The 20,382-nt window shown below is 50.9% G+C and overlaps 1 protein-coding gene across 1 annotated transcript in view; it reads left to right on the top strand.

Moving 5' to 3' along the window:
* iqsec2a (IQ motif and Sec7 domain ArfGEF 2a) overlaps positions 1 to 20,382 on the top strand; it is a 96,575-nt gene that overhangs the window by 13,945 nt on the left and 62,248 nt on the right. The window contains exon 2 of the mRNA XM_088909650.1: positions 13,249 to 13,278. Coding sequence (XP_088765776.1) covers positions 13,249 to 13,278 — 30 coding nt within the window. The remainder of the gene's footprint in view (positions 1 to 13,248; positions 13,279 to 20,382) is intronic.

A 20,382-nucleotide genomic window follows, 5' to 3' on the forward strand; every position in this document is an offset into this window, starting at 1 on the left:
TTCAGGCATCCTGCTCGCTCCCCCTCTCCCGCTGCGTCTGTGGAAAGCGGCCAAATGTTTTTAAGGGCAGTCCGCTGTGCGTGTGTCGTTCCAGGCCACCTCCTCTCTCCCATCAGCCCTCCCGAGCCAGCGCCCCACTGCCCCTCTCGCTCGCTCGCTCGCCCTCCTCGGAGCGGACAGATGGCGTGTCAGCGTGTGCGCGTTCCTCCCCCTCCGCCGCACCTGCGCGGCCTGGCGCTCGGGTCAGGTGAAGAGGGGACGGGGGGGGGCGGAGAGGAGAGCGTCACCGGCCGGCAGGGGGCTGGCCATCTCTCCTCCGCTGACCGGCCCCTGCCAGGGTGCGATTCATTAACGGGCGCTGTGAGAATTACTGTTCCTGGCTCCTGAAATAAAACACCCTGTCTCAGCCGCTGTTGACTGTAAGCTGTGTGTGCTGGCTCAGTGCACGCAGTTCAGACTGCGGCTCGTTAGCGGCTTCTGTTTGTCGGTTAAGAACATGAGAAGGTTTAAAGAATGAGAAGAGGCCAGTCACCCCTTCGTGCCTGTTTGGTCATTAATAATTGATCCAGGATCTCACCCAGCTGTTTCTTGAAATAACCCAGGGCATCGGCTTCAACAACACGGCTGGGCAGCTTGTTCCACACTCCCACCTCCCTTTGGGTAAAGACGTGCTGCCTCCTGTTCTTGGTTTTAAATCCACCCCCATGAAGCTTCCACCTGTGCCTTTGTCAGTGCGTTTGGTTAGCATTATTTATGCGGCGTGGCTGACGTCTTTATCCGAGATGAATGATGAGGCTTGCAGGGGATATATCCGGTGCATTTTGATTCCGTGATTACAAATCATTGAAGTGTCATACGCCCACATGGTCCAGAAAGCTAGGCAGGCACACACACTATCACACACACACACACACACACACACACACACACACAGCTGGAGTGCGAACACAAATGCAGCATTAACGTGCGGCGCAGGGGCACAGCGGGGGTCATCGGGAGGGCCCACCGCTGTCAGAGTGAGCTGGGGAGTGACGAGGAGGTGAGGGCTGCTTACCAAGGGCACCTCACCAGGGAGCAGGAGAATATACGGAAGGGGCACCCCTTGGCTCATCTTGCTCGTGGTTGGCATGGAGGTTGTTGGTCCAGCCTCTTCAGGAAGGATCCCAGCGGCTCTTCTTCCAGCGGGGTAACTTGTTGCAGACCCCTGCAGCCCTTAGCGCACAGACGTGCCCCCCCCGATCGCAGTCGTAAATGAATCTTCCCGATGTTTCTCTTGTCTCTCTGCCAGCTCCGGTGTGCTCCTCGGGGGGTTGTTTTGGTTGATATTTTAAGTGCTTGCCCCGCTTGCCCTTGTGGGAGGGGCAGGGGCAGGAGAGCGCGGGGCAGATATAGAGGGGTGAGCTCTGGAGGGGGATCAGGCTAGGACACAGGAAAGTAATGAAGGAAGTGCGTCCTGTCACAGAACGTATATCCACACCACGTGCCTTAGGAACAGGGCTGCACCAGTGAGTTTCATATGTAGCGTTTAAATCGTCAATATCTAAAGGCCTGGAGCAATTTAACTGTGACCAATTAAACATGTAACATGTGTCATGCTCAATTAAGTGCTTTAGACATTATGTGGAACAAAAAGCACAATATCCTTCAGTCCTCAATGGACCAGAGTTCCCTGCGATGAAATATTACAGTACTTGCGACTTGATCAATTTGCCTAAAAAAGTGTTCCTACTCCCTAAGTAACAGGTGATTTAGGGTGGCCACTAAGAATAACTTTGGATTGGATTGGGGCTCTAATGGGATCAGGGTTGGAGACGCCTGCACTAGAATTGGCTGCCACTTTTTAGGAGTATTGAAAACAAAGTCATTTATATACTGTATATGATTATAAAGCCATACAGCTGCCAGATGTGTACAGAGTTTGACATACTATTAGTCTAAGCAAGGAACTGTTGCAGAAGGAGGATACTTCTCTTTCTCTGAGAATTTATATGCGGCTATGAACAGCTTTACTGCATTCCTCTCACGAGGTCGTGTAGTATGGTACTGGTCTCTCTGAGACACCAGCAAATTCCCCCCTGTCCTAGGAAGCAGGATAAAGTGGACAACCCCAGAGCACTGTGGGAGCATGACCACACACATGGTATTTCCTCAGAGAGCCCTGCCCCCAGGGCACTGGGCTGGGAACCTGAGTCCCAGTGGGTTATTGGTTTCAGCTGACGTGAATGCAGGAGCTGTCCTGGGTTTCGTATTGACGTATTGATTTGTTGGCTCTGTGGAGTGACTTCCTCAGGAGCCTGGGAGCCTAGCTCTCATTTGAAGATGACCTGGGGAGCTGTAGTCCTCAGATGTGTCCCAGATCTGGGCAGCCCTCCTGTCTATACACACACATCTGTTATCTGTCGAAACTGCGGCTCTGTCCCACTTAAGCTGACGCGGTTGTCTAGTCTGCGCACCAGCGCCAAACCACCGTTCCCTGTCTGCATATTCCCGGTCTAGGAGGCTCCCACTAAATGGAATTAGCCTAATTTTTAATTGATTTTTTTTATCTCAAACCACATTTGTTTTTTCCCTGAGAAACAAACAAGTAAATTAGTGCTCCACTTTAAAAAATAGCGATTAATTCAAATGAGTGGAAGGCGTTGTCTAAGTGAGTGAGAGACGTGCAGAAAGAGGGACAGAGAGAGGAGGAGAGAGACAGAGACGCAGAGAGAGTGGGGGATGAGGAGAAGGTTAAGAGGGGGTGGAGGGATGAAAAGAAATTAATGTACAGAGGTATCGATGGAGAGAGCAAGAGAGTGAAGAGAACGGTTTGGAGGAGGTGGCGCAAATGAGAGAGGAAGCTGCACAGAATCTTAAATACGGGAACGACGGGCGAGAGGAGGAAAGAGCAGGAGAGGGAGGTGGACGGTACAGCGAGGGCGGTCGTGCCCACCAATGTCCAGTCTCCGCGTCGCGTCCAGTTGGAAGGATGGACAGCTGCGAGGGCTTGGTCATTTCTGCCGTCTCTGTCTCTTGCTCTTCATGTCTCTGTCTTTCCGTTTCCACCTCTCTCTCCCCCTCGTCCGTGTCCCCCTCCCCACCTCTGTCTCCCTGTAGCTGCCAGTGTCCTGAATCAATCCCCCGGCCTGCTCAGAGATTGATGTTGTTAAACAAAGAGCCCCTCTCTCCTCCCACCTCTCCACTCTCTCTCCTCCCGATCTCCAGCCCTCCACTCCGTGGATAATGACCACACTGCAGCGACCCCTGCTCTGATAATGATGTCAGCCCCCCCAGCACATCCTGTCAGGCAGTGTGAGTAAATATGCAGGGCTGTATTTAGAAGAAACAGCCTTCCTGTTATTGAAGAAACAGTGGGTCACGTTTCTCCCTGTTGGTTCAGTGCTGTTTGCAAATGCTGAACCAGTGTTACCCCAGTGGAAAAGGAACAGTGGCCCACTGCCTCCTGGGACCTGCATTTGTGTGCTGTAGACACTGCAGTGTAACTGTATACAGACAGTGACACTGGAGACACTGCGGTATAACTGTATACAAACAGTGTCAGTGTGAGACACTCCAGTGTAACTGTATACAAACAGTGTCAGTGTGAGACACTCCAGTGTAACTGTATACAGACAGTGACACTGGAGACACTGCAGTGTAACTGTATACAGACAGTGCCAGTGTGAGACACTGCAGTATAACTCTATACAGACAGTGTCAGTGTGAGACACTGCAGTAAGACTGTATACAGACAGTGTCAGTGTGAGACACTGCAGTATAACTGTATACAGACAGTGACACTAGAGATATTGCAGTACAACTGCAGTGACACTGCAGTATAATTGTATACAGACAATGACACCGGAGTCACTGCGGTATAACTGTATACAGACAGTGTCAGTGCGAGACACTGCAGTATAACTCTATACAGACAGTGCCAGTGTGAGACACTGCAGTATAACTCTATACAGACAGTGTCAGTGTGAGACACTGCAGTATAACTGTATACAGACAGTGACACTAGAGTTATTGCAGTACAACTGCAGTGACACTGCAGTATAACTGTATACAGACAATGACACTAGAGACACGTAGTGTAACTGTATACAGACAGTGCCAGTGTGAGACACTGCAGTATAACTCTATACAGACAGTGTCAGTGTGAGACACTGCAGTAAGACTGTATACAGACAGTGTTAGTGTGAGACACTGCAGTATAACTGTATACAGACAGTGACACTAGAGTTATTGCAGTACAACTGCAGTGACACTGCAGTTTAACTGTATACAGACAATGACACTGGAGACGCGCAGTGTAACTGTATACAGACAGTGCCAGTGTGAGACACCGCAGTATAACTCTATACAGACAGTGTCAGTGTGAGACACTGCAGTGTAACTGTATACAGACAGTGCCAGTGTGAGACACTGCAGTATAACTGTATACAGACAGTGACACTAGAGTTATTGCAGTACAACTGCAGTGACACTGCAGTATAACTGTATACAGACAATGACACTAGAGACACGTAGTGTAACTGTATACAGACAGTGCCAGTGTGAGACACTGCAGTATAACTCTATACAGACAGTGTCAGTGTGAGACACTGCAGTAAGACTGTATACAGACAGTGTTAGTGTGAGACACTGCAGTATAACTGTATACAGACAGTGACACTAGAGTTATTGCAGTACAACTGCAGTGACACTGCAGTTTAACTGTATACAGACAATGACACTGGAGACGCGCAGTGTAACTGTATACAGACAGTGCCAGTGTGAGACACCGCAGTATAACTCTATACAGACAGTGTCAGTGTGAGACACTGCAGTATAACTCTATACAGACAGTGTCAGTGTGAGACACTGCAGTGTAACTGTATACAGACAGTGCCAGTGTGAGACACCGCAGTATAACTCTATACAGACAGTGTCAGTGTGAGACACTGCAGTGTAACTGTATACAGACAGTGCCAGTGTGAGACACTGCAGTACAACTGTATACAGACAGTGACACTAGAGACACTGCAGTACAACTGCAGTGACACTGCAGTATAACTGTATACAGACAGTGCCAGTGTGAGACACTGCAGTACAACTGCAGTGACACTGCAGTATAACTGTATACAGACAGTGTCACTGGAGACAGGCAGTGTAACTGTATACAGACAGTGTCAGTGTGAGACACTGCGGTATAACTGTATACAGACAGTGACACTGGAGACACTGCAGTATAACTGTAGAGTATTTGCCAGTGAGTGACACTAGTAACTACAGTATACAAACGCAATGCTGATGGAAGAGTAGATTACTACAGTGGGTGACATTAGGTCAGAAGTGCATCTAGCAGCACCAGCATGAATTGTTCGAGTTATACTGCCAGTTTTCCAATCCCAATTTCAGAGTCTGCGACTTCAATACCCAATCCCTTTTTCTCCTCTGTTGTTGACGATACGCTTCATTTTTTTAGCCTGGGATTAATTAGTATCACCTGAGTTTAATTACACATGCTCCAGGAGCTGTATTAATTACTATTAGCCACATGGCTTCACAGTGGGAGCTTTGCCAGTCCTCCTGGGGGAGAACTTACCTATGTCTGTGAGGCTGGAGCCGTGTGACAAAAAGCATTATTAATACGAATTAGAGAGCTGGTCAGACGAAAAGGCCACTCTGGTACAAAAAGGCTTTTAGTCTGAGCGACAGAGACAGGACATCGGCAGATCACTGTTTTTCTTTACACAAAGCGGTGAACATGACAAAGCTTCGATGACTAAGAGGCTAATTTTGCATGGAAACTGCCAGCAGGACGCTGCTTGATAGCACTCCTGAAGGACAGAGCACAGGGAGAGCAGTAACACACCCAGGGTGATGGGGCAGAGCTAGGATGTGAACCAGGAACCTCCCAGTGTAATGCGACCTGCACCTTGAGTACCAATGTGTGTGAGGTCACATTCCCAACATGGCTGGGTAGTTTGTTCCATTCTCCCACAACCCTTTGCATCAGGAAGTGCCTCCTGTTCTTGCTTTGTGCCCTCTGGTTCGTGTTGGGCTGTTCCTTGACTTTGTCAGCGCCAGGAGATTCAATACTTGTATCAGGTCCCCACATCATCTTGTCTGCCCAAGACTAAACAGGGGAAGGTCAAAAGACTAAAGACTGAAAGTTCAGTTCCTTCAGCCAGTCAGTGTAGGACATTCCTTTAAGTACTGGAAGTTACCATAGCTGATTATGATGGTAAGCATAATTCAGCTTTCACATTTTTAAGGTTGTACTGCTTTACCATTTTAATACATCTTATTATAGTCTACTGAAAGAGATGCTCAGTAAACGCATGGAATTCAGTTAACTTGAGAGGGCAGGTATGGTAAAAATGCCAAATTAATGCATGTTGCAGATGCAGTGTTATTGAATCAATATTACTGATGCAGTGTACAGTGGTGTGAAAAAGTGTTTGCCCCCTTCCTGATTTCTTATTTTTTTGCATGTTTGTCACACTGAAATGTTTCAGATCATCAAACAAATTGAAATATTAGACGAAGATAACACAAGTAAACACAAAATGCAGTTTTTAAATGAAGGTTTTTATTATTAAGGGAAAAAAAATCCAAACCTACATGGCCCTGTGTGAAAAAGCGATTGCCCCCTAAACCTAATAACTGGTTGGGCCACCCTTAGCAGAAACAACTGCAATCAAGCGTTTGCGATAACTGGCAATGAGTCTTTTACAGCGCTGTGGAGGAATTTTGGCCCACTCATCTTTGCAGAATTGTTGTAATTCTGCCACATTGGAGGGTTTTCGAGCCTTAACCACTTTTTTAAGGTCATGCCACAACATCGCAATCGGATTCAGGTCAGGACTTTGACTAGGCCACTCCAAAGTCTTCATTTTGTTTTTCTTAAGCCATTCAGAGGTGGACTTGCTGGTGTGTTTTGGATCGTTGTCCTGCTGCAGAACCCAAGTGCGCTTCAGCTTGAGGTCACGAACAGATGGCCGGACATTCTCCTTCAGGATTTTTTGGTAGACAGCAGAATTCATGGTTCCATTTACCACAGCAAGTCTTCCAGGTCCTGAAGCAGCAAAACAGCCCCAGACCATCACACTACCACCACCATATTTTACTGTTGGTATGATGTTCCTTTTTCCTAAATGCTGTGTTACTTTTACGCCAGATGTAATGGGACACACACCTTCCAAAAAGTTCACCTTTTGTCTCGTCAGTCCACAGAGTATTTTCCCAAAAGTCTTGGGGGATCATCAAGATGTTTTCTGGCAAAACTGAGACGAGCCTTTATGTTCTTTTTGCTCAGCAGTGGTTTTCGTCTTGGAACTCTGCCATGCAGGCCATTTTTGCCCAGTCTCTTTCTTATGGTGGAGTCATGAACACTGACCTTAACTGAGGCAAGTGAAGCCTGCAGTTCTTTGGATGTTGTTGTGGGGTTTTTTCTGACCTCTTGGATGAGTCGTCGCTGTGCTCTTGGGGTAATTGTGGTCGGCCGGCCACTCCTGGGAAGGTTCACCACTGTTCCATGTTTTCGCCATTTGTGGATAATGGCTCTCACTGTGGTTCGCTGGAGTCCCAAAGCTTTAGAAATGGCTTTATAACCTTTTCCAGACTGATAAACCTCAATTACTCCGTTTCTCATTTGTTCCTGAATTTGTTTGGATCGCAGCATGATGTCTAGCTTTTGAGGATCTTTTGGTCTACTTCACTTTGTCAGGCAGGTCCTATTTAAGTGATTTCTTGATTGAGAACAGGTGTGGCAGTAATCAGGCCTGGGTGTGGCTAGAGAAATTGAACTCAGCTTTCCAAAGATGTGATAAACCACAGTTGATTTATGTTTTAACAGGGGGGGGCAATCACTTTTTCACACAGGGCCATGTAGGTTTGGATTTTCTTTTCCCCTTAATAATAAAAACCTTCATTTAAAAACTGCATTTTGTGTTTACTTGTGTTATCTTTGTCTAATATTTCAATTTGTTTGATGATCTGAAACATTTCAGTGTGACAAACATGCAAAAAAATAAGAAATCAGGAAGGGGGCAAACACTTTTTCACACCACTGTATGTTATAGATACAGTGTTATAGCCCCAGTGTTACAGGCACAACGTTATAGACCCATTGTGACACAGACTCAGTGTGTGTTATAGATACAGTGTAATAGAAGTGTTATAGACCCAGTGTGTTACAGACCTAGTGTGTGTTACAGATACAGTGTGTGTTATAGATACAGTGTTACAGACACAGTATATGTTAAAAAGGCAGTGTGTGCTGACAAACAGTTTGTGTCACAGATATAGCATTGTGGACAAAGTGTGTTTTAGAGACACACAACACTGTAGTTGTACTGCTCTAGCCCTAATACTCTCTGCATCTCTATTGCTCTCTGAATGCAGTGTTTGTTACAGATAGAGTATTATAGACACGGCGTGTTACAGACACAGTGTGTGTTGAAGATGCAGTTTTAGGGACACAGTGTTATGGTTGCAGGGTGTGTGCGTAAGCTCTGATCAGATAATAATTCTCAGCCTCTCTGGGCTGCTCCGCAGTCATTTTGTGTCCCTTTTGCTGCAGATATGAGTCAGTGTTGCTGCTGTAATTAGATCGGTGTCCTTCCGCCAGCGCTGTAGAAAGGAATGCGTCCCCCGTCCTCGCCCCTCCTGTGCCGGCTCTCCCAGGTCCTCCTGGGCCGCACCGAATCCGCAGGAAGGGACGTGGCGGCACAGCCTGAGGTTTTACCACGATGGTCTCACTTCACACCACTGTCCCCCGAGTCAGAGTCCCGCCCAGTGTCAGCTGTAGCCGACAATATTTCTTTAGGAATTTAAACACAATTGAACTCTCCATACAGGTTGTCAGCTGATGACAAGATACAGTCTATAAGATAAGGTGTGTGTTATAGATACAGTGTTACAGAATAAGAATAATGATGATGATATTATTATTAAGATATTATATCTTATTATTATATAAGGTGTTGTAATTATTGTTATAGCATAGTATTAACAATAGGCAATAATATTAATAGTAATACTAAAGCAGTCTTACAGTAACAGTAATTGTTACTATTATCACTAATACTACTAATATGTGTAGTGTAATCGCCGTTACAAATACAGTTGTAAGACCAATTTGTCATTTTTTTGCTGCAATTTCAGCGTACTTCACTCCTTACCCTGATCAGGGCTAAATTAATTCTTACAATGTGAATTGGATGACGACTAATATCTATTGACGTTTTTTCGTAGGTTTATATTAAGATGCGATGATGTGAACTGTATGCCAATTAATAATCCTGCCACTCACGCAATACAGACTCTTTTCTTGACAAACCAGAATAAATGCTGCAGCCCTCTTCCTGCAGCGAGTTTAAATTACCCAGAATGTGCACCTTGGGGGCAGAACAGTGGGTATTTGTGCCAGAATGGAGAGGCATCTCAAACACGAGGGCGTCCCGACATTTTGGGCTCAGTCAGTGTCTGTGAGAGGACATCTGTTCCCACCCTCACACCGGCCCGTCTCCCAGAATAGAAGAGCCAGACCCTGCGGTGAGCACACGCACACGCACGAGCACGCGCGCACAGGCACCAAGCACTCGCTTGTGCAGACGACTGCTCACGTGCACGCACGCACACCCGCAGGAACACACGCACATGCATGCTCACACCTGCACACACGCACACACCCGCACACGCGCAAGCAGACACACACGCACACACCCGCAAGCACGCACACACATGCTCACACCTACACACACACACACACCCACACACGTGCAGGAGCACACACACACGACACATGCTCACACCCGCAGACTCGCACACACGCTCACACACACACATGCGCATGCACACACTCACACACATGCACACACCCGCACACGCACAGACGCACACACACACATATGCTCACACCCGCAGGCACACACACATGCGCTGGCACACACTCACACACACGCACACCCGCAGACACGCACACACACAGATACACACACACACACACGCTCACACCTGCACACACGCACACACCCGCACACGCGCAAGCACACACACACGCACACACCCGCAAGCACGCACACACATGCTCACACCTACACACACACACCCACACACGTGCAGGAGCACACACACACGACACATGCTCACACCCGCAGACTCTCACACACGCTCACACACACACATGCGCATGCACACACTCACACACATGCACACACCCGCACACGCACAGACGCACACACACACATATGCTCACACCCGCAGGCACAAACGCACATGCGCTGGCACACACTCACACACACGCACACCCGCAGACACGCACACACACAGATACACACACACACACATGCTCACACCCGCAGACTCGCACACACGCTCACACACACACATGCGCATGCACACACTCACACACATGCACACACCCGCACACGCACAGACGCACACACACACATATGCTCACACCCGCAGGCACACACGCACATGCGCTGGCACACACTCACACACACGCACACCCGCAGACACGCACACACACAGATACACACACACACACATGCTCACACCTGCAGACTCGCACAAACGCTCACACACGCACATGCGCATGCACACACTCACACACATGCACACACCCGCACACGCACAGACGCACACACACACATATGCTCACACCCGCAGGCACACACACACATGCGCTGGCACACACTCACACACACGCACACCCGCAGACACGCACACACACACACATGCACACACACACACACGCACATGCACAGGCACACACATGCACACACTCAACAACGCACGTAGCTGCCAGGGCCTGTTTGTGAGCGAGAGCCCTGTCAGCACAGAGGACACGTCCCCTAACAAGGGTGCTGCTGGGTGTCTGTCCTCATTCCAGGGGTCTCTCAGCCTCACCCCGCAGCGACAGCATGTCAGGAAGGCAGATCGGTCACATGCTCACACGTTTCCCTGACTGTCTTAGGAGGCAGTCTTCCTGTATGTCTGGAGCCCTTCCTGAGGAGCACAGGAAGTGAGGCAGGTTGTGTGCTGTCACCCGTGCTGTTTTGGAAGGAAGTGTTTCCACACTGTTCTATCCACCTGCGCTGCGTGGAGTGGCCGGGCATTCCTCCTGTTTCTACACCCTCACCAAGGTGGTCCAAGGGTGTTTCAAGTGATGCTCCAGCCAGTCCCTGCAGCCCTGTTGACTGCTGTCAAGAGAGAGACTTACAACCCCCCCATCCCCCCTGTCCAGCTCGTGTGTGAATCTGAGGACCCTGAGCTGGGTGCTGGAAACTGCTCTGTCTCACAGTGGGCTGACAGATATGCAGCAGTCGTAAATCGCTTAGCAGACGTTTTTAATCAGAAGCGCTTTAAGCTGTGAACTGGTGCAGGTGCAGTGCTCGCTGACAGCAGGACCACGGTTTTCTGTCTGATCGGGAGGACGGAGCCCAGGGAGGGCCAGTATCTCACCAAGGCTCCGTCCTCCTAATTATCTCACCAATGTCTCACCAAGGCTGGTAATGTGCCGAGAGAGTGGCATAGCTGGGCTTCGAACCCACAAACCCGTTGAACGACCTGGCGCTCGGCGTGTTCCTGCATGTCTCCTGTTGCTTTGCTGTTCTCCTGCCAGGGTTGTGAGTGCCAGGGTTGTGAGTGGAGCGTGATGGTGCAGCAGAACTGCTGTGTGGGAGTTTTCTCTCTTATTTCCTCCCACAGTGCAGGCCGTGTGTGCGTGTGCGCGTCTGTGTGTGCGCACGTGCGTCTGTGTGTGTGGACTCTTGGCAACTGCAGCAGCGAACTTCACGCCACATTAAACATTCAACAGTTCCATTCCTTTGACATGCATTCTTAAATTACTCCTCTTCCTTCTGTGTCTCCTTTCCCTGTGTGTGTGTTCATTACTGAGAGACTGTCACTGTGTCACCTGTCCTGTTGCGTGTTCATTGCTGACTGATTCTCATTGTCTCTCCTTTCCCTGTGTGTGTGTTCATTACCGAGAGACTCTCACTGTGTCTCCTTTCCCGGTGTGTGTGTTCATTACTGAGAGACTCTCACTGTGTCTCCTCTCCCAGTGTGTGTGCTCATTACCGAGAGACTCTCACTGTGTCTCCTTCCCCGGTGTGTGTGTTCATTACTGAGAGACTCTCACTGTGTCTCCTTTCCCGGTGTGTGTGTTCATTACCGAGAGACTCTCACTGTGTCTCCTGTCCTGCTGCATGTTCATTGCTGACTGATTCTCTGTTGCAGTTTGTGCTGAGGTTGTCATTTGCCCCCTGCTGCTTACTAATAAAAATCTACTTCTGAAGAGACTCTTGAACTCTGTGAGTCGGGATGCCTGCAGGGAACTAATTTGCTGTGCAGAATGAGCTCTATTGTAGTGTCGTGTTCTTCCCTGCACTGGGCTGCCATCAGGGCTCTGGACTTGTGGCTGAAACGCTGTGGGTGCAGATCAGATGGGCACACACGCGCGCACACACGCACACACGCACACGTGTCTCAGGTCGCTCGCTTGTATAAACGGGCACAGGCGCAAGTCACTTTGAATAAAAACATCAGCTAAAATAATGTTAATGCTCTACTCTGAACCATGCCTGTGCTCGCTAGCTAGGAATTGAAAGGCAGTTCTTAACTTTTAACGGTTCATTAGGCTTTACTTACTGTAAGGTGTTTGCTGGAGCCCATTGTGCCATTGTACTGCCATACTAGGCTATGCTGTGCTCTCCTGGTGGAAATTCCAGTAAAAATGTCATGTTAGGTACTGGTGACAAGTATCATCCAGTTCAGCATGTTTCCAAATCCAGGAAACCCAGTTTCTTACAGCATCACTTGTAAAGATCATGTGATTGCCGGCATGGATACTGGCAGAAGGTAGCTGGTGAACATTTTAAACCAGTTAAAGTACGAATGAATACCAGTTCAGATCATTATAAACCAGTTGCTAATTTCTGCAGGAACCAAATGTACGTTCCTCTTGGGATGTCTTCCTGGGACATTCTTCTTGACAACAGGAAGGGACATATTTTGGGGTTACACAGACGGAGTGCGCTGTATATTGTTTGTGTAATGTCACAGAATGACATTATAGCTCGAGCTGACTGTGAAATGCCCTCCCCAAAAGAGGTGAAAATCAGAAAGCAACGCTCTTTTTGTGTTTCATTCCAGCTGTGCATCTGGGATAATGAGCTGTGAGGCAGGATTGGTTTTGTCTGTGTCAGGTGTTTCGAGATGAAACTAATGACCCCTCTCTCTCTCTCTCCCTCTCTCTCTGTTCATTCCCAGGTCAGATGGGGACACGCCCAACCAGGGGAGGTCTGTAACTCTTTATTCCTTTTTCATCTTTATTCCACACATCAAATTCTCTGAGACTGAGGTCCGCTGGGCTTGTTTACAAAGGGAAAAGGAGGGGAGGTGGAAAACACGTTGAGCAAATTGGTGCAGAAATAATGGATGAACGTCTCATTTTCAACAGTTGCATGAAAAAGATTTTTTTAAATTCATTTTACTTGCGCTGGTTGTCACATTACGATCTGCTCTGATTTCTGTTGTGTAGTACTTGACTTCAGAAGCTTAGGACTGTCTGTGTTGATCTGTTTTTGATGCCCTGAGAAACTGCTTTGTAACGCTGCCAGAAGACAATCCTGAGAAATAACCCGGTGTAAGTCCGTTCCTTCATGGGCCTTACCTGCACAACACTCTTCTCAACCTGCTGATGCCCTAGCAGTTGCCTGGCAACGCGGTCCTCCTTCGAGTACACAACCCAGCTCCAGGCAGTGTCCAATCAGCGTGCGCACGGGTGTCACATGACTCCGCCAGCTCCGGTCAAACATGGAGGCGCAGGCTTGCGGGCTGGTGCTGGTTGCTCTCGGGAGTTTATAAACCGGGAAGATGTGATCCGGTTTCGTAGAGAATGAGAGCTGTGAAGATCAATGGCAGATTTTGTTTTGGTTTTTTTTTTCCAAAAGAGACCTCTCTGAGCCCGCTACGTCGTTGATATATAAGCAATAGCTTGCTGACACAACATGAAAAAAGTAGAAAAGTGTCGTCGTCGGGGGGGGGAGCTGACTTTACTCGGGCGAGCGGGGGTCTGTCGTGCAGGGGGGGGGGGGCGGCGAGCCCTTCGATGACGTCACGGGTAGCGGCAGCGCGTTGCTGCGGCTGCGCAGTGACCCTTGTGACCTCCGCAGACTGGACAGGTACTGACCGCTGCTGTGGTCACTGGGAACACTGGGATGATGGTCGTTCCTGTTACTGTCATCGTCTTTCCTGCAGTGAGGTGGCTGTTCCTCCTGGCGGAGGGGTTGGAGGGTTATAGTGAGGGCTGTGGTCGCTATGGAAACTGTAAATCTTCCCCCCCCTCTGGCTATTCCATCCAGTGAACCTCCCCCTCCCTCCCACACTCTCACCCCTGGGGGGGCTCTTCTGTGGGTGAGCCCACTCCCAACACTATTCGCTTTCTGCGTACATGCTAAAACCTCTGGCAGCTCAGTGCCTTTGCGCTTGTGCCTGCTGGAGCTGCAGCTAAACACTTCAGCACTTTCACACTGCATCTAAATCACGTGTGTAACACAGTGCTGCCACAGCCCCAGTAAGCACTTGTTGGTAGCGGGTGGGTGTTTATAGTGTCTAGCTAATTATACAGCAGTTTCTCCTGTATTTCTGCTCTTGCTGGTGTCGCTATAGCAGCACGAGGGAAAAGAATGGCCGATTCTGAGTTTTCTAATGTCGCTGTTGGGATAGAAAACCAGACATTTCACTGGTGACACTGGGAACTACCCGGTAGAGGGACAGTTCGGGGTAGCCAGTCAGACCTGGCTGGAAGGTCACCGAGAGGACAACGGGAACACCCTGCGCGGACACACAAGCACATGCAAACTCCACACGCACAGGTGGACTCAAACCCTGGACTTGCGAGGCTGAAGTGCTCACCTCCACACCGCTGTGCCGCCTGTTGAAATATATAGCATTTCTGTGTGCATACAGATGTAGACCAGATGAATGCCACAGTGGGTCTGAATGGGTGGGGATGAGAGCAGGAGTACAGGAGCAGGATGCCGTTTTTCTCCAGTACAGCAATCACTCAGTCATTACGTCTTGGCGCAGGTCTACTCTGTCTTGATGGGACTGTGCCTCTGAGCTCTTGCTGGTTCCTTCAGGGCGGGGGGAAGCTGGCGCCCCTCAGTAGCTGGGGGAGGGAAAGTACCCCTGCGCCCCTCCCGGTGGCTCTTGCCTCCCCCAGTCACCCCCTGGGGTGGACCTGCACCCCTCGTGCCCGTAGGGCTGCTGGGGTTCGCTGTGTCTAGTCAGAGGAAGGCTTGTGCTCCTGCCCGAGGGGCTTCAAGCGACTGGCTGAGCTGTGCGGTGTCGGTTGTGTCTCGGTGGGTGGGGGCTCATTTGGTGTTTTCTGACCGCTCCTTTCTGACACTCACGAACTGCGTCAAGGTTTCTGAGTCTGCAGGGAGTGAGGGGATGGAGGAGCAGAGGTCAGCCACACACTGTGGAACGTCTGACTTTCCAGGAGCTCTTTCCATTCCCTATATAGCGCCTTACTGCCCAGTTGCTCTGCTTGTTCCCTATATAGTGCCTTACAGCCCAGGTGCTCTGCCTGTTCCCTATATAGCGCTTTACCACCCAGTTGGTCTGCCTGTTCCCTATATAGTGCCTTACTGCCCAGGTGCTCTGCCTGTTCCCTATATAGTGCCTTACTGCCCAGGTGCTCTGCCTGTTCCCTATATAGCGCCTTACCACCCAGGAGCTCTTCCTGTTCCTCTTGTGTATCTCCTCAGAGCATCAGACCAGATACTAACGAGAGCAGAGATTGGCTGATAGTAGTTGATTGGTCCAGAGATCCCATCCAGCTGGCTCTAGAAAGGGGGTGTCAGCTTCAGGAACATACAGTAGCTGGGCTCCCACGAGCTTTTGTGTGCAGACGTGCCTCTGGGGTGTTTGGTGTTCCTTGGAGAGATACCGCACTGGGGTCAGGACTCGGTGACCCTGGTCCCCACGGTTGTGTTGGAAAACTATCAGAATGGGCGCCCCTCTGGGCCGGAGCTGGGGAGTAAAAGACAGAGGTTTTTAAGAGGTGCTGGGGTGTGGTTTCTGTCCTGCTCTGCTTGAGAAGCGAATGGACATTTCTGGTTTTAGAGCAGAGCTCTTCTGTCACAGCAGCTGTCAGGCACACGCACCAGATGTTTATCTTTTTGTATGTGGTTAAAAAATTGCAGCTGAATCCTGATTTTTGTTGGGCAGAATTGCATTTTAACTCTATACTTCCATTTCACTCATTTTCACTTAACTTACCTACGACACCCTTGGTGAAAAAAGCTTCTTATTAATATTATAATGATATACAGTAGATGATGACAAGCACTGTTTTCTCTTTATGGCGTTAAGTTTGAATTCTTCAGGCCTGGACTGTCGCCTGTTGTTACTTCTGCTCTATTTGTATGTCTGCTGCAAATGATAAAAATAAGCCACAAAACTTTTATCCCTCTTGGCAGCACTTGGGCTTTCTCGTTAAGAGCCTGCAATTGCGTCTGTTACCGGAGCAACCAGTGGCATCATCTGTATAAGATTGCTTCTAGCAACAGTGTGCAAGAAGCTTTTTCAGAAGGATGTGAACAAGACAACAGCAATAAAGTCGTGTCATCTCACAGACCTGGGGGGCTCAGTGCGAAGCTCGGGGGTGTCTGGGCGTGGGGGGGGGGGCGTGCTGATCCGCTGTCGCCCCAGGCCCGGGCCAGTAGCTCCTTCCAGTGCTGATCAGCCTGCGGGCGTGTCTCTTCGCCAGCTCTTTCCACAGTGAGACCGGCTTTCTCCAGAACTAATGGCTCAGCCTCCTGGGAGACAGTTAAGACATTCCACAACCCTTTGCGTGGGTCTTGGCCGGCTGTGTTGAACTCCCTCCCCAGGCTCAGTCTTCCCAAGCGGGATGTCTCCCAGGTCCCGCTCTGGGGTTCTGGGTCCTTCCCCTCCCCCGCGCAGGGCTGCAGCTGGCGCAGCCGCCGGGGTCTGAGCTGTGCAGGACTGCGCAGGACTGCGCAGGAGAGGCAGGAACACTGCGGCACTGCCGACTCCCGTGTCTGACTGACTGCCGCGATTCTGTCAGCTCCCCGGCTGAATTCCTCCTGTTGCACATGATGGCCTCAATCCCCCCCCCCCCCCACACACACACACACACATACACACACAAAACTCAGGACTCTTTGAATTGACTTGGACAGAAACGTGCGGATCCCTTGCCTCGCTCCCACAATATACAGCCCAGACGCTCAGGAATATCGATAATTCAGGCCTCTGTCCCCCCCGCAGGAGAGGCTGGTAATATTCTCCACGCGGCGGCGGTTTTGACAGCGACTCGCCGGGTGGTGGGCGGTGGGCGGTGGGAGGGGCGGAGGGACCGCGCCCTTCGGTCACCGATCGAAGCCGGTGATCGGTTCGGTGACAGCTGATCGCGTCGCGCCTGAGACCTGACGTGAATATTCGTGGTGCAGATGCTGGCGATGCTTTGAACTCGCCAACGAGACAACATCACGCAGCCCGCTCTGATCCCAGAACATCACGCACCTCTCCTTATTCTAAGGCTTCCAGATTGTTGTGCTCAATTCTGTTTTGGACACATAACCAGTGCTGGCAGTGCTGGTCAAACTGGGAGCAACCCCCACCCCCCCACCCCCCAGACACACACACCCACCCAGAAAGGGACAGACCAGAGTAGCCAGTGGAACTTAAACCTATGTGTTTGTGAGGTGGGTGGACACTGCTAACATGCAAACTCCACACGGACAGGTGCCCCAGCCCAGACTTGATCCCCAGCGCCCCGTGAGTCAGCAGCGCTAACGTGCAAACTCCACACAGACAGGTGTCCCAGCCTGGACTCAACTCCAGAGCAGTCCTAACATGCGAACTCCGCATGGACCCGTGAATCAGAAGTCCGGTGTCTGACCCTCTGGAGAGAAGGAAGCTGGGGGCCCTTCCATCACATCTGGATCTGAGCGGAGCGTCTGCCCCCTGTGGGCAGCACAGGGCTTTAGCCCTGCTCAGTGAGAGCTGGGCACCCCCACTCTCTGCAGGGGGAGGCGGGGTGAGAGGGGAGTCACGCTCTCCCTGTCTGCTGTGTTGGGGTCAGATGAATAACTCTCTGCTTCCAGCGCCCTGGGCAGGAACGGGTTAACCGCAGCGGGGCCGGGGCGCTCGCGCGCGCACTCTGCTCTGGCGCGGCGCGGGAGCGCGGTTGCCGTGGGAACGCGGCGATTTATCACAAGTGTGCATGTGGAGAACAGTGTGGGCGTGAGGGAGAGCAGGAGAGAGGGAGAGAGGAAAGGGAATCGGAGGAGGAGGAGGAGGAGAGGGGCTGGCTGGGGAGGTCGAGGGGCGAAGAGAGAGGAGGGTAAGGAGAGAGACCGAGGGGCGCATGTCGTGGGCTGTGCGAGGGAGGAAGAGCGCGGAGGCCCGGCGGCCCCGGCTTGCCTGCTTGTGAAAACGCTGCGTTCCAGGTGGCCGTGCAGAGGGGTACGGTCCGGCAGCGGTCTGGCGCAGCGCTGACCTCTGGAGCGCAGTTCTGCGTCAGTTCCTGACCTCTGGGACGCCCCTCGGTGGGGAGCCTGGAGCACAGCGGCCTCCTGGCTCGACGGCCCGGTGCAGGGCCTGACGCGGACGCTCAAGTGCACAGAGCTGCACGGCAGGAGCGCTATAATCTGTCTTCGTCAGGTCCTCTCCACCCCCAGCTGACAGGAGAAATCTGCTGAACTCTGACATGTTGCCCTCGTTTTCTCCTCTCCCTGTTAGCCCTCATTTCACCAGGAATCACCACACACAAGAAATAAGCGTGCTGGAGGGCCACCCACTGAACCCACCAGGCTGGGACCCCCTGCGGACTGAGGGGCAGCTGCAGGGGGAGGTGGGGAGCAGGAGGGGTGCAGGAGGCGTGTGTGAGGGAGAGGGGGGGACCTCGTCCAGTCTTTATAGTGCTTCAGGAGAGGAAATGACATCAGGAGCGATCGCACTCTTCGGGAACGGTTGAACTTGGGTGTCGTCGTCCCTCCTGAACCTTCACTGTGAATTCCGTTTAAAACGAAACGAGGCCCCGCGAGGCGAACGTCATTCCACCCCTTCGGAGCGGAGTCCCAGTCTGCGCCTGTGCGGGTGCTGTGGTCAGCAGTGAGGACCTGGAGAGGCTCCACGTGCAGACAGGGCGGCACCCTCGTGTGCTGTAAGTCAGGATGGAAGTGTCAAGCCAGAGATACGGTACCTTCTGCGCGGCCGGACGTGGAGCTGCTGTTGAGCCCGTCTCTCCAGGGGGACTGGGGTCAGAGAGGGGTTCTCTCTCGCCCCCTCACCTCTGTGACCCCAGTGCCAGTTGTGCGTGCCCTTCCCGCATACACAGTGACGGGAAAGTCGATCCCCGTCTTCCAGAACACTTGGGTGACATTCCTCGACCTTTGATGGCCCCAGCGGATGGGCAGATCTCATTGGGGGTATTTTGCCATCTTTCATTTTCATATTTCCGGAGCATGTTCCTCTGGATGGCCACTGCGGTGATGCGCCTCGAAACTAAACGGAGAGAAAAGGAAAACAACGACGAAAAAAGCTCAAAGGAGGACCAGAAGACTACCATACTGCCTCTCCCCTACAGCTGCTTCAGCTCCCGCCTGACCTGCACACACGCACAGCCTCCTCCTCTCCTCCAGTCAGAGGCCAGCTCTGACAGCAGAGCCCGCCCACTCCTCATGCAGTCCACACACCCCTGCCTCACCCCTCTGTCCTCCTCTGTCAGTGCCTGCCTCTCCTCTCTCCACTCTCTCTCCCTCTCTGGTTTCTGTGTGTTCTCTGCTGTGCTGTGGCTGTTGTACTGTAGCAGTGCGGCGCTGTTCTGATGTGATTTGGCTGTTGTATTTGCTCAGTGTTGTCGTTGGTGTGAGCGATCGTGTGTGCAGTGGTCAGCGCTGGGGCCCAGGGTGGATGGCAGTAACTGCACTGGGAATCGGAGAGCAGAGCTATAGGTTAGACTCCTGTTGTACAGCAGTTTCATCCATTCCAGGCTTTCCTGTGAGCTGTATGTTCTCAGGTACAAGCCAATGTCAGGTGCTGACTGCACCTTGCAGGCTGGTCAGCAATATTAAATATATTTGCTTTTGTAGAAGAACTTGCAGAGTAAAACTTGAAAGAGTCGAACTGCAGTCCTTTTGTTTCGGGGCCCACAGCTTGCATCCCAGCTATAAAATTGTAAAAATATCAGAGGATACGTCTTCTAGACAATGTTAAACGTAATAAAAAGTTTGTGTGTTTCACAGAGAATAGTCTGTAAACGGGTGCAATGCTATTTCATTTTTATAACAAATTCTTTTTAGTTGTGCAGTAAGTCTGTGCACAGTTCTGGCGTATTACCATCGACAGCCTCGACACGGAGCATATAAA

Source organism: Atractosteus spatula, chromosome 2, assembly GCF_055471065.1.
Source record: "Atractosteus spatula isolate fAtrSpa1 chromosome 2, fAtrSpa1.hap1, whole genome shotgun sequence".
In the NCBI taxonomy this organism is placed as follows: domain Eukaryota; kingdom Metazoa; phylum Chordata; class Actinopteri; order Semionotiformes; family Lepisosteidae; genus Atractosteus; species Atractosteus spatula.